The following is a 15,292-nucleotide window of genomic DNA, read 5'->3' as shown; positions in this document are numbered from 1 at the left end:
CACCAGTAGGGATTCCCAATGTCCGGACCTGAGGTGTAGTTTTTTGAAAAAGATAAAAACTATCTATGGCATTAGAACCATAATAAATCATGTTACACTAATAACTGGCATAATTAAAGTGGATGATTACCATGCTGAAACATATTAAAAGAACATTACCAAGCCATCTGATTTATAAATGTTATGTTGAACATAGTCATAACTAGGGAAACTTTACCTGGAGAAACCCCTGTAACTGATCTTCTGCTGAACCAATACTCTATCTCCTGGGTGACATTTCACTCTAGGACTCCTGAATGAGGCAGAATGTGAACATCAATTAACCAGTCACTGGCTATAACTGAATGTCTGCCTTGGAGAAGGAACTGAGCTTCATAAGTTTCTCCCTTTGTTCTTGTCTTATTAGTATACCTGGATGAGGGTAAGATTTGTTGCTTAGGTGAGGGTGATAGCAGTGACCTGGAAGACACCTGGGTGAGCTCACTAATACACGGTCAGCAAAGACTCACCATACAGCCTCCAATTTAGTCCTCAACGATCCAAGTGACCCTTGGATGGCATGCCAGGGATAGAGAAGATATGCCCAATACTTGCTGCCTAACAGGGCATCTTTTGGATGTCAGGCTCACGTGGAACAACTGCACAAGGCCACAGGGAAAATCTCAGTAAGCCTTAGAGTAGTATCATAGAGGCTGTGATCTGTACACACATGGCAATAAAATGAAAATTTTTAAAAGCAGGAAAAAAAGTCCTTTATGTCTGGAAACTAAATAACCTCTGAGTCAAAAAGGAAATCAAAAGGGAAATTATAAAATATTTATAACTAAATATCAGTGAAAATGCTACAGGTCAAAACTTATGGGAACATAGCTCAAGTAGGAAAACATATAACTTTAAATAAATTTACCAACATATAAGAAACATTGAAAACAAATCATCTAAGCAGTAAAACTCAAGAAAAAGGACAAAAGAGCAACAGAGCATATCCAAAGTGTATTTTTTAAAATTCTGAACTCTATTAAAACAGATTGTTTTTTTCCCAGATTCAAGGGGCATAAAATTCATATCCATGTGGTTGCAGGTAGCTGTGCAGTCAGACTGGAACATGATGATATATCACTGTGTTCTACTCCTTTCTCTTACCACTCCCACTAAGTCTTCTAAATAGGAAAAATCAGTCAGTAGAAAGTAGATTTGGTCAAGCAGCATCTCACATAAAAGTGCTAGAGAAAATGTTGTCTGGATTCAGTTAGTAGCTTCTGTCCAAGACAGGATTCTCTGGGTGAACTTTCGGCAAAAGTGTTTTAACGAGAGACCTGCACCCACCTAGAGCTGTCAGTTTAACATGTCTTGTACATATTTTGATTCCAGCTAGGACGAACCCTGAGGAGTCCTTTCATGAAATTTGTAGCCCATGCAGTTTCTTTTACAATCTTCTTGGGATTGTTAGTTGTGAACGCATCTGACCGCTTCGAAGGTGTTAAAACCCTACCCAACGAAACCTTCACAGACTACCCAAAACAGATCTTCAGAGTGAAAACCACACAATTCTCCTGGACAGAAATGCTCATCATGAAGTGGGTCTTAGGTAAGCAAGTCACTCTATTACTCTCTCCTCCCCTAATCATAATAGGACATTATTCAACTCTGACTTCTGAAGTTCTTCCTTTCTTCTTGAGTCTACTCTTGGCAGACAGGATGGTGAGTGAATGCTCAACAAGGAAGTCAAAGTCAACTTCTCTATGTGTTGGTGTGTAAGATACACAGACCTGTAATAGAAATCCCAATTTTGAAAGGGGACGTTTGGGGGAAACTCATTACATACTTTCATTATACAAGTATTGAAAGTGATCATACAGTGGCTTTGCACAGGAAATGGCTTTGCTCATTTAAATATAGTCTACTGAAGGCCTTAGGATATCAAGTTCTGCTTCTGAAAAAGAGTATAAAATTGCATAGCTTATAAGGTATTTTTTTGTTATTGAATACTGATATACAGTAGAATTGTGAAGATAAATATAAATCTAAAAAGTTAGAGGAGTAACATTTTCTCATTTTTTGTGTTAACAAATGCAACGAAGCTGTGAAATTCCTCTAGTGGTGATATTTTGTGCTGCCAGGGTCTGCCACTGGAATTGCCAAGGAAAGTGTTCCCAATTTTCTCATTGAATAGCTAAGAAAGCCTATCTCTCTTTTGCCCAAATCATAAGCACTATCACTAGTAGGAATAAGCAAGATAAAATAAAACTGGCAATGGCTAAAATAATACATGACAAAATGTATTATAGATTTTTCTAACACTGAAAACTGCAAAATTGATTGGTAAAAAAATCAGACTTGGTAGGAAAAAAATGAAAAATTCCGAAAGTTATAATAGTGATATTGTATATAACCGAAACTTGATCAATAAATTGTAAGATTTACATTAAATAGATTCGAATTTGATGGGAATGTTTTGAATAAAACAAAACTGAAGATAGAAAGATTGAAAAAATTTTACTATGCAGTATCAAGATATTATCAATTAATTAAACTGCTCTAACAGTATTCACCCCAGATTTGCTTTCTTGACAAAAGTTCAACATTGGTATAATTTTCATTTTGCTTAAGTTAGCAAACATTAAGTCAAAATGTATTCAGGGTCAAACAGTCTGTGCCATCAATCAACAAAATCACCAAAGAACAAATACTTTAAAACATAGCCCAACACATGGCCTGTGCTAATTAAATAATACAGCCTAAGAGAGCCACAGAGTTGAACCACTGGAGAGTATCCTACTGATGCCTAAGGTGAGGACAACTGGGAATAGGTCTCTAAGCTGGATCTCTCAATAGGTAGAGGGAGATGAGGAGAAGAATGGTTTGATGCAAAGCACAGAGGCAGAAAAGCACACAATGCTCCTAGGGGCTTTCAACCAACCAGCAAGTCTGTGACCAAAGGCTCATTTAGTGGAGTCACTGGCATAAAGTTGGAAAGGGACATTAAAGCCTGCTGCAGAGTGAGTTCTGTAGTCTCACTTTCACAGTTCAGAGTCTATCCCAATTCTTTCTAGCACATCCCCATGGTTTAACTAAACTAAGCACTTTAATACTAGGCACTTTGCAACGGACTGAATGTTTACGTCTCCCAAAGTTCATATGTTAAAACTCTAATCCCAATGTGATGGTGTGAGGAGGTGGGGCCTTTAGGAGGTGATTAGGTCATGAAAGCGGAGGCTTCATGAATGGGATTAGTGCCCTTATGAAAGAGACCCCAGAGAGCTCTCTGACCCTCTCTCTGCCGTGTAAGGATAGAAAAAGCAGTCTGCAACCTGGAAGAGCACACTCACCAGAACCCAGCCTTACTGGCACCCTGATCTCAGACTTCCAGCCTCCAGAACCATGAGAAATAAACTTCTGTTGTTTATAAGCCACTCAGTTAGAACAGCCCAAACTGACTAAGACACACTAAGAAAAAAAAAAAAAGCTCACACGTTGGGCTTATGGATAAAACTTAAAGTATTTATGGCACCAATCACTCACCCATCCCATGTCCCCACCTGGACCGCAGGCAGAAGACTCAGGTGAGTGCAACCATACTTCCCCCTAAGTGGGTGTAGCTACCATATACTAATGGCTCCTAATGAACCCTGACTTCCTCCTGAGTTTCCTTGTATTTCTCTTCCTGGGTGTCAGACATTAGCCCAATAAGAGGGATGCATCTCCAGCTATAGGGTTCCCAACTTGTATAGCTTGGTCCCAGTTTCTGCCCCAAAAACAGAGCTGAGTTTTCAAGACAACTACATTGTCTTGTATTGTAGTATTGTAGGGAGAGGACTTATTTCTCATTGAGCCATTTCCTGTTACATTTCAGACAGAAGAAAGATTCTGACTACTTTTTCTTACTTAGATAATTTTTTCACTTTTTACAGTGAATAATTTTAAGAATACGCAAAAATCAAGAGAAGAATATAATGAACTCCATGGACCAATCTCTCGTCTTCAAAAATTAGCAAGTCCTGGCTAATCTGTTTCATTCATACCTCACCTACTTCCCTTCTCCCAACCCTGTAGTATTTTGAAGCAAATCCCAGGTATCATAATATTTCATCTATAAACATTTTTGTGTGTATCACTAAACAATAAGTTCTCTTTTTCTTTTTTGTAATCTTTTTTCTCCCTGTACTTCAAGTTCACTGATATTTTTTCTGCATTTTCTGTGATTTTAATCCCCAACCAGTAAATTTTTCCTTTCAGATATTGTATTTTTCAATCTTTGAAATTCCATTTGGTTCTCTTTTATGTATTTCATTTCCTTCCTCATGATGTTTGTATCTTCCCTCAAATCCTTGAATATACTGTGCATATTTATAGTAACTGTTATAGAGGCCTTGACTTCTAATTCCATCATCTCTGTCATTTCTTGGGTAGTTTCTATTGACTAATCATTCTCCTGACATTTTCCTGCATCTTGGTGTGTTAGTAATTTTTGATTGACTGATGGGCCCTTTACATGATATGTTATTGAGCATCTGGATTTTGTTCCTTTAAAGGAACTGTTTCTTTAAAGAGTTTTTGGCTTTATTCTGATAGGCTGTTAAATTACTTGCAGATGAGTTTGGTCCTTTTTAAGCTTTCTTAGAGTAGATCTGGAGAAGCTTTACCATAGGGACTGTTCATCCTCGTACTATAGAGACACATATCTGGAGTCTCTACTAAATGCCCTGAGTAATCAACAAGGACTCTCAACTCTGGATGGTCAGAGCTCAAACATCTTTCCACTCTAGGTGAGCTCTGGAAACTGTTTAGCTTGCAGCTCTCCAGTTGTTGTTTGTGGAGTTTCACTCTATGCATTCCTGAATTCATATTCAGGAGACATTCAAAAGGACCCTGATGTAAATTTATGAACTTTTTTTGTTTGCTTGTTTTTGGTTTTGTTTTTTGGTTTTGTTTTGCATAGTACCCTTCTCTCTGGGACTCTGCCACACAACATCTAATCACCTCAACCTGCCTGAACTCTAATCTCTCTCCAACTCAGAGGGACTGCTTCTCTGCTTCTGAGATCCCTCTCCATGCACTGCAGACTGGCATGTGCCACCAGAAAGAAAGACAGGGTGATCATACCTCACTTGTTTCCCTTTACTTAAGGATCACAGTCCTGTGCTGTTTCCAATGTCTGAATAATTTTTTTTTCTGTTTGTTACTCCATCATGGCTGGTAATAAAAATCAGGACTCTTTTTCTAAAACAGAACCATAAACATAAAAGAAAATTAATAATAATTAATTTCTTCATATATTCAAATATCTAGTCAGTATTCAAATTTCTTTGATTGCGGAGACACATTGAATAAATATCTGCATAGCTTGCTTTCTCTCTCCTGCAGGTCTCTGTTCAACTTTTACCTTATCAGGGTAATGAAGCGGGTAAGAGCAAGCCCTCTTATCTCCCTTCTCTGAGAGGGTGAAATTTGAATAGAGACCTGAAGGAGAGAGAAAGCAAGCTATGCAGACATCTGGTAAAGAGCATTCCAGACAGAAGGATCAGATGTGTTAAAGGCCTGGATTCAGGAGCAAGCTGGACATGTGTGAGGAACAGCAAAGAAACTAATGTGGCTGGAGCATAGTGAACAAGGGGGAGTGAGCAGAGATGAGGTCAGAGGGAGAGGCAGAGTCAGATCATGCAAGGCCTTGTAGGCAAAGGTACAGAGTTTAGATTTTATTCTGAGTGTGACAGGAAACAAGTGGAGAGTTCTGAGCACAGAAGTGACATCATATGATTTAAGTTTCTAATGGATCGCTGGCTGCTGTGTAGAGAATAGATGATTCTGGAACAAGAGCCGAAGCAGGGAGACCAGTTGGGAGGCCACTGCAGTAATTCAGACAGGAAGTGGTTGGTTTTGAGGAGGTGGAGGATGGCGATTACATTTTGAAGGTAAACTTGATAATATTTACTGTTGGATTTTCTGTGGGGTGTGAGAGGAAGAGAGTAGTCGAGGAAAATTCCAAGTTGTTTAGCTCAAGTAATGGTAAAAATAGAGAGCCACTCACTAAGATAGGAAAGACCAAGGGAGGAGCAGTCTGGAGAGGGAGCAGAGATGGAAATCAAGAGTTCAGTTTGAGATATCTATTAGATATCCAAGTGGAAATGTCAAGTAGCAATTGGATATACATGTGCAAAGTTCAGAGATGCTGGGGCTGGAGACATAAATTTGGGCATTCCGTGTCTTTAAAGTAAATTATATGCAATCACCTCGACTGTGAATGTGGACAGACGAACTGAGGACCAGTATTTAAAGGATGGAAACAATATGGATAGAAAGATGAGAAGAGTCCAGCAGAGGAGACTGAGGTAAGAGGAGAGCCAAGAGAGTGGTGTCCCAGAAGCCAATCAAAGTAACTGTGTCAAGAACCAGGGAGTGGTCACTTCTGTCAAAAGCTGCTGCAAGATCAAGCAACATGAGGCCTGAGACCTGACCACTGAATCTGGAAGCAAAGTTCCTGAGTAGTAAGAGGGATGGGATCCAGCATGCAAGTGGAGGACATGGCCTTAGCAGGAACATGGACACTTCACCCACTGTAACAGGAGGGAAGGTGGAGTTGAGGGCACAGAGCTTGGTAGATGCAGTGGTAGGAAGAATGTGGAAGTTTTCTGATATTTCTTCTATTTTCTTAATTTTGTTCTCAATAAATATTTCTAGTTATTAAGCATTATATTATATACCAGGCACTGTGCCAGATACTGGGAAGCAGCTGTAAAATAAGACTAACATTATCTTATTCCTAAATACCTTCTGGAGCTCTTTAATTATTACAAAATAATAACCTTCGACAGAAAGATTTGGAGCACTGTGTTCACTGTGTTCTGCTGTTGGCACACCCTAAAGTCCACAATCTGATCCACTCTCTGCTCAGACACAGACAGGCTTGAAATGGGATCAGGCCCCTACAGATGGAATCTTCAAATTCTACTCCCAGGCACTGCTGGGAAGGCCTGGGATCAGCTAGAAACACAGCAGCCCAGTTCTTTTCTCCCATAATGTATCATACTCATAAATGCAGTACTTTACAGACTGTTTAGAAAAACACCCAAACCATTACGCCCTTTCTACCAGTAGCAGCCCCAGAGCTGAAGAGAACCTCATGACCCTAACAAGTCCAGCCTGCTCCTTTCGGGGATGAAGAGGTTGACCGCAAAGAGGTAAAGGCCTTAACCAGGCATCCCTGCTTCTGCCCTTCCCGCTCCTGTGCCTCAGTGTATTCTCAGCACAGGAGCTAGAGTGATCCATTTAAAATGCATCAGGTTTTGTCACATTTTGCCTCAAAACTTTTCAGCGGCTTCCCATCTCCCTCAGAGCGACAGCCAACGTCATTATAATGGCCTATAAAGCCCTCCGCCCCATCTCTATGCCCTCATCTCCCACCACTTTCCACCTCACTCATTCTGTTTCAGCCCCACTGGCTTCCTTGCTTCACACTGTTTTTCCCTCAGAGCCTTTGCTTGGGCTGTCCCCTCTGCCTGAGAATTCTTCCCGCAGGTAGCTAGACGGCTCACTTTCTCACCTCCTCAGGTCTCTGCTCAAAAGTCTCCTTCTCAAAGTGCAGCCTTTTTAAACCAAGCACTTAAAATTACAAGTTCCTCCACCTGCACTGTCCTCCTGGCCCCCCTTCTCTTTTTCTTCCTCGCAGTTAACACCTCTGACAATACTACATGCTTTCCCTTGTTTCTTGCTGTCTTGATAATTATTAATATTTCTATAATTTCTGTAAGCATACAAATTTGTAGTTGACTCTTTTAGTCTTCTGTTAGCCCTCTGTCCATGTGGCCATATGGTTTTCCAAATGACCTCATCAATGGCCACATACTGTGACAATAACTTCCAATTTATATCATAGGAACCTATCTTTCTTGCCTGTATCATAAGCAGCGACTCTGGGGTAGTTCTAAGAGCTTATAATAAGGCTTTTCAATTGGAGATTGTGGCTCGAGAGACACTCATCAGAGGACTCTGTAATAACATTAGTAGTTCCCAGAAAGCCATCAGGCTTGGAGGGCAGGAAGCCTTGCCACAATGCATGTCATTTCTCCCTCTAGGAACAGAATCATGTCATGAAGATTCTTTCTACAGCACTGCTAAACCTGGCGTGTTTTCTTAAACACATGCCCCAGTATCAAAAGCTCAATTGAGATATAAATGCCCAGCATAGTAGGAAAATACACTTAAAGGGCTGGAAAAGAGGAAAGAACTTGGGACTGGGTGTCAGGAAACCTAGTCCTGACTCTGTGTCTTCCTCCTTGGTGGCTCTGCCTCTCTGAATTTCAGTTTTTGCATGTGTAAAATGTGAGGATCAAGCTGCTCCCTCGCCCCACCCAGGATACAAACTATTTGAGGGCAGTGCTAAGCCCTAGCTCTGAAATCACACACCTAGGTTTAGCCAAGAACGAAATTGTAAAATCATATGTGCTAGGTTCCTTGCCTAATTCGTTCTTTAGATGGTGTCTTCATTTATTTAGGTAAGATTTCCAGGCAGACTACTCCAACTAAGTTGCCGAAGTTTCTCCCAACAAGTTAGATCACGTTGCTGCTCTGCTTATCACCTTTAGGGGCTGTCTAGGTGCTCAGGATGAAGCCCAGTCTCTTCCCCATGGCCTTCCATGGTCTTCTTGGCCTTCATTAACGTTTCCTGCTGCCAATCTCCAGCCCCACTCCCTGACCCTTGAGCCATACTGAGCATCCTACAGTTCCCCAGAAGAGCCTGCTCACTTCCATGGTCACCATCTGCAACACATTGCCAGCCCTTCCTCCTTCACCAAGCTAACTTCTGGTTCCTCACACCAAGAGTTACCTCCATGAAGTCACTCCATTCAGTCGACAGATACAAGCTGTTCAAGGCACTCTTCTGGGTCTCACGATTACAATGCTCACTGCACTTATCTCTGTGTCTCCACAAATGGTTCCCTGGACATTTTTTATTACAGCACCTGTCACCCTGTAGCACTACTGTTTGTGGATACATCTGTCTCCAGCACTAGAATGAGCTTCCTAGGGAAGGGATGTAATCTTCTTGGTTATTGTATCCCCAGAATGGTGGCTGGCACAGAGTCAACACTCAACAGTGTCTGTTAAGTGGATGAATGAGTTCCCGACCAGTAAGAATAAGCTTGTGCCTAGTAGAGGGCATGGTGGTGACAGCACAGTGGAGAGCAAGGGTCCTGGACTGCCTGTGTGGCTTTGGACAACTTACTTGCCATCTTTGTACATGAGTTTTTTCATGTAAAGTGGGGATAATTACAGTAGCTACCTATCAGGCTATTAGGAAGATTTAGTGTTGGCAAAGTGCTTAGCACAAGGCCTAGCACCTAGCTGGTGCACAATAATTGTTAGCTACTAAAATCAGACAAGAGGAGGAGGAGCTTTGTTAAGAAAATTTTTAATCTATTAATATCATCTTCCTGCCTGGAAAACAAATGAATCCTGAATGTGTCTGAGGCTCAGGTTTGTTGCAAAGGACCTGCCACTGAGATAGTGTTTGGATGTTAGGGCTTGAGGGTTGAGAGCGTCTAGGCATCTTCTCCCTCCTGTGAGTTCACAGAACACCAACATTCTGACCCAATGATGAGAAGCTGACCAGCAAGAACAGACAGGCCTCCCAGGAGGAGGTGCTTTGGGAAGAAGTTTGCTCTGCTGGGGCCCCTGGGACAGTGTAGAGGAAGCCTTGGGGCCCATGACCATTTAAGGAATGTGTATATTTGAGTTTCACGGGATTTTGAAGGGGGATCCCTTCTGAATAGCATCTGAGGCAGGGATGGGAGTGAACAGCCTTTTGAACTGCCCAGCTCCATCTCAGCAGCCTGCAGGCCATTACTCAGAACCTGCCCAAATGAAGCTACTCGCTTCCCCCAAGGCTTCCTAGCATTTCCCAGCCTGTTCCTCTGCCAGCCAACCTCGTTAATTATCAGTGACCTTGTTCTCTGGCCTCCAGGCATCCAGTGAAGGGGATTTTGTCTGAAGGAGGCTCCAGGGCCCAGCATCCTTACCCTGAGCTCCTGGGCTCTAAACACTCCTCTGATTGACATGCTGGAGGCCAGAGACCACGGTGCTCAGCTTGGATATAAAATGCTAAACTACTCTCAGCACCTTGGAAGCAGGGGGCCTAATTTCACTCACTAAAGTACTTAATTTCACACATTTCTTTTTTCATTAAGCATTCCTGCTGCTCAAACCCTTGGGCCTATGCTACTTTTACTCATGGCCTTGGAATAATTTAAATTAGTCTGGGTGAGTTAATATTTAAATCTAGGAAGACTGACATGGGCATTTGACCATGGAGGAAGTGATTTGCAATGCCCGATGAGGAGCTACTATATTGGTTAGAAAAGTCTGTTTTCTATAAATAATTTGCATTTCAGATTCATAGAGCTTTTAGTGCTTGAAATTATCCCAAAACCCCAATAAAATCAAGGTCTAAGGTCACAAACCCAGTCAGTAGCCAAGCTAGAACCTGAACCCAGGGCTTCCTGAATTACGGCCAGTGATGGCCCTAAGTGATAGCCTGTGATTCTCCTAGTGCACAGCTAAAAGCAGTTCCACTAAGACATTAGGAATTTTAATTTGGGGTAGAGGAAAGCAACAAACATTATTTTCTCCAGCCTATAATGGTCTTTCTAATAACATTTTTTAAATATCTATTTGAACAGGCACAGAAGAAAGTACATTTCAGTGTTAAGAAAATTATTACTTCACTAATTACCACACAAATTTTGAAAGGGTAAGCTTGAGAAGTACGGCTTTGTTAAGGAAAAAAAAAAGGCAAGGTGGAGGTAGGAGTGTCTTGTAAACAGACCTGCAATGTCTGGGGATATTTCCTACTGTGGGGACTCCAACTGGATCCAGACATGCACATCTTAGAATCTGTTCCATCAAAGCCACGACTTCTCTCAACAGCTGCTCTCAAATTACTTTTCTCCTTAGAAAAACATTTAGTTTCAATTCCTTTTATTTAATGGACCATTTTCACCAGAAAAGGGAAAACTCTGATTAAAACAGTCCCTGGGCAGAGTCCCAGAGGAGTAAGGATAATCAGCTCATTACCCGAATTCGGCCAGATTTCGGGCCTGTGACCAAGTCAGCCAGGCTTCAGCCCCCATGACTATTTGTCTGCTCCTAATATCATCCTTGACTCCAGGCTTTTTAAGCAGCTGGGTCTTCAAAGGCAACTGTATTATATTGTGGTTATCTGCCAGTGTGCTTGGGTTTGAGGTCTGGCATGAAAGGAGGGAACGTCAAGCAAATGGTTGGAGGTGGAACTGTGGGGGACTGCTGGGTAGACGTGCTTTGCTGTAATATCAGATGTATGGAGATAGTGGGAGAGTATGGGAAGGTTTGACGGCCTAGCTTTGCAGTCTGGACTTTATCTTGGGGTTATAAGGAATATACTGCAGGGGGAAGTGACCATGATCTGACCTGTACTTTAGGAAGCAAGAAGATGGAATTGAAAACTGAGAGGACAGGCTGGATCTGAGAGTCCGCCAGAGGAAGATCTGCACAACTGTGGTGATCAGGGTGACAGCCCGAGGAGTCAGGGGTGCAAGAGAAGGAGTACTGGGCAATGGTGGGACTGTGAGGTAGGGAGAGACAGGGAGGCCAGCTTGGGATATGTGGTATTTCTGGCACTGGCAGGATATCCACTTAGAGCAGTCTCTCCACATGGTGGGAATTCAGCTTTGAAGCTCTTAAGAAAAATAGGAAGATATTCACCTGTGGGACATCTTTGCAATGATATGAAGGACAAAGCTTCAGGGGTGGAGGCACTTACTCAAGGAGAGAGGGAAGAATGAGAATGGCTGAAACCTTGGAGAGCAGCAGCCTTTAAGGGATGGGGGGAGGATAAGGAGCAACAAAGGAAGCTGAGGAGGAGCAGTGGGAGAGGCAGGAAGCACTTGGGAAGGCAGGCCGTCATGTCTGACGCACATGACGTCAGAGCCAGGGGAGTGCCGAAAGAGGCCAGCGTGTTAGGGAGCATGTGTTCAGTGAGCTGGAACTGTTTCACTAACCAACCAGTTAGTGATTCTTTTATCACATTAACCTCCTAAGTACGCAGGTTAAGTGTAACATGGTATAACACAGAATGGGCTGGTTCTGCATCAAATCTTTCCCAGGTTTGAGTAGCTGTAAGATTCTTTGATGTCATTTACAAAATGCTCAAGAGTCTTTTCTAAACATCACCTGCTTTGAACTCAATTTTATTTCCTGGAGAGGCAGAATAACAAAGTGGTCAAGAGCATGGACTCTAGGGGCAGACCTTCTGGATTCAAATTCCAGACCTCCTGCCTCCTAGTTCGGCACATTACAATTTTCTGTGCCTAATGAAACATTAGCTATAAAATTGGATAATGATAGAATGTTCTTCATAGGGCTGTTGCAAAGCTTTAAGGGAGTTAATATATACATGTATATACAGAACACTGCCTAGCACATAGTAGGTGCTCAAAGTGTCATTGAATAGTTAAGTTTTAATAATCTAAACCAATTTAGTTTTAATAATCAGTGAATATAAAGATGCAGAATAGCACTATGCAATAGAAACACAGTGCAAGCCACAATAAGCCACATATTTAACTTTAAATTTTCTAGTAGCCAAATTATAAAAGAAACGGGTGAAATTAATCATATATTTTATTTAACCCAATATATCTAAAATATTATCATTTCAACATGTAATTAATATAAAAAATTATTGGGACATTTTACATTTGTTTTGTCTTTGAAATCTGGTGTGCATTTTACCCTTATACAGCACCTCTCAATTCAACGGGCCACATTTCAAGTGCTCAATAGCCACATGTTGGACAGTGCAGGTACAGAAAGAAACACACCAAACTGTTCGTCTAGGCTACCTCACAAGGCTGGTTTAGAGGTGGGGTGGGTGAAGTAACATTTTGTTTACATACCTCTACATTGTTTAATGTATAACAATGAGGACATACCTCTTTAAAATCCAATGAACTATAAAAGAGTAAGAAAAAATTATTTTATATTAATTAATGCTCACTGAAACAGTCCCAAAATTAATCTCACTGAAACCATCATAGAAATACAGAGGAAAGCATTCTCATCTGGGAGTTAGGAGAACTGGATTCTAGGTCACATGTGGGACCTTCAGAAAGCCCCTTCCCATTCCCGGACCTCAGTTCCCTTACATTTCATTTAGAACTAGATGATTCCCTAAGACCTCCCAGTTCTTAAAATATATAAATGTTAGCCATCATACTTCTCCCATATTGCCTCCCAGAATTTATCGATGGATGAGAACTCTCTCCTCACTTTTGGAGATGGTTTATCTGTAAGCAGAGGGTCAGGTGACACACCTTCTTGCAGTCTGAGGATTTCCTGATTCTAAATCTGCCTTTGTTTTTTTTTTTTTTTTCCTGTGAGGAAGATCAGCCTTGAGCTAACATCCATGCCAATCTTCCTCTTTTTGCTGAGGAAGACTGGCCCTGATCCACCATCTATTGCCAATCCTCCTCCTTTTTTTGTTTTTCCCTTTTTCTCCCCAAAGCCCCAGTAGATAGTTGTATGTTATAGTTGCTGTATGTGGGACACCGCCTCAGCATGGCCGGAGAAGCGGTGCCCTGGTGCGCGCCACGGATCAGAACCTGGGCCGCCAGTAGCGGAGCGCGAGCACATAACCGCCAAGCCACCAGGCCAACCCCCTAAATCTGCCTTTGACGACACGTTTCAGTTTGCTCACAGCTATGAAGGTCCTCAGCTCCAAAGACCTTATATTTACATTTGTACCCTGGTTCCCTTCGTGTCCCCTGTGGTCACAAATGCCAAGGGAACTGAAAAACGAGCCTGACCTTCTCACTCTCCCACAGGAATGATCTGGTCCGAATGCAAGGAAATCTGGGAGGAGGGGCCGCGGGAGTACGTGCTGCACCTGTGGAACCTGCTGGATTTCGGGATGCTGTCCATCTTCGTGGCCTCCTTCACGGCGAGGTTCATGGCCTTCCTGAAGGCCAGCGAGGCCCAGCTGTACGTCAACCAGCACGTGCAGGACGACTCGCTACACAACGTCTCGCTTCCGCCGGAAGTGGCGTACTTCACCTACGGTGAGTCGGCAGGTGCTCCGCGCACGTTCTGCCTGGCGCGCTTCCGGGGCGTGGCTGTGGGGTCAGCGTGGCTGGTCCCGCAGCTGGTGATTTGTGATGTGGCCAGCTTTGGTCACCTCCATTGCCAGCGCAGGCACCCCTCCAAACAAAGTCCCGCTGCCTGCAGTACAACCAGCTGAACAGAACGTGGAATTAGTGACTATAAGAAATGCATCTTTTTGTGTTATGAAGAATGGATTGGTTTTGGAAAGGCTCTTGGAACGTATCTGTGGGATGTTTTTTCTTTTTTTTAAAGAAAAATCTCGTTTCTGATGTGGATCCAGGAGCCCTAAGGGGGAATGTAAATCTGGAAAATTTTTCTTTCTGTATTGGATCCCTATGTTTTGTGCAAAGATAAATCCTGCTTTCCCAGTTCAAAAGTTCTTTTCTCCTGGCAAGATAGGTTCTTAGGAGATGCCTTAAGTCTTTCAAACCACAAGACTATACAGTGTGATGTAGTAGATTGAAATTTTAGGAAAAATAATAAGAGTTATAGCATTCATTTATTAAGGACCTACCAGGTGCCAGGAACCATATAGACATTTTACACCATAAACTTCAATCCTTGCAATAGCTCTGCAAAAGGGATCTTTTTTGTCCTATTTTATAGATAAAGAAACAGGTTTTCATGACAGGGCCCACAATGTTCCCAGAAATACAGGAATGCCTTGGATAGCAAGGGATCCTGGCCAGACGTGAACTGACAACCATGCAGAACGGCATAGTGCTTATGTTCCCAGACTTTGGAGTTAGAGAGATCTGGATTCAAATCCTACTTCTGTAGCTCACTGTGAGACCTTGTTTACATAACTTTTCTGAGCCTCCATGTTCTCATATGTAAAACTGGGATTATGTCAGAAAATGTGTTTTGAGGATTAAATAAGATAGTGCTTATGAAGAATTTTGCATTGTGCTCTGAAAATATTAAATGCTCACTAAATGGTAACAGTTATTATCACTACTACCTCTTGGATCTTTCTTGCTCCAACACTGTACTTTCTGGACCAAAAGGGAAAGATGAGTGGGGAGAAGAAACAGTAGATATTTGTTATTGTTACCAGTAAACCACCTGGACACTTACTAGGCACTCATTAATGACAGCTGCTGTATCATGAAGGGTTTGAGTGTCAAATGTCCCTGATAGATGAAGTCACGGGGCTCCT

At 42.1% G+C, this 15,292-nt stretch overlaps 1 protein-coding gene across 1 annotated transcript in view; it reads left to right on the top strand.

The window, feature by feature from the left end:
- TRPC7 (transient receptor potential cation channel subfamily C member 7) overlaps positions 1 to 15,292 on the top strand; it is a 195,599-nt gene that overhangs the window by 145,726 nt on the left and 34,581 nt on the right. The window contains exons 7-8 of the mRNA XM_058549377.1: positions 1,372 to 1,588; positions 13,857 to 14,090. Coding sequence (XP_058405360.1) covers positions 1,372 to 1,588; positions 13,857 to 14,090 — 451 coding nt within the window. The remainder of the gene's footprint in view (positions 1 to 1,371; positions 1,589 to 13,856; positions 14,091 to 15,292) is intronic.

Source organism: Diceros bicornis, chromosome 1 (genome assembly GCF_020826845.1).
Source record: "Diceros bicornis minor isolate mBicDic1 chromosome 1, mDicBic1.mat.cur, whole genome shotgun sequence".
NCBI lineage: Eukaryota > Metazoa > Chordata > Mammalia > Perissodactyla > Rhinocerotidae > Diceros > Diceros bicornis.
The sequence above is the reverse complement of the archived record's forward strand: the minus strand, read 5'-3'. Positions and strand labels throughout refer to the sequence as shown.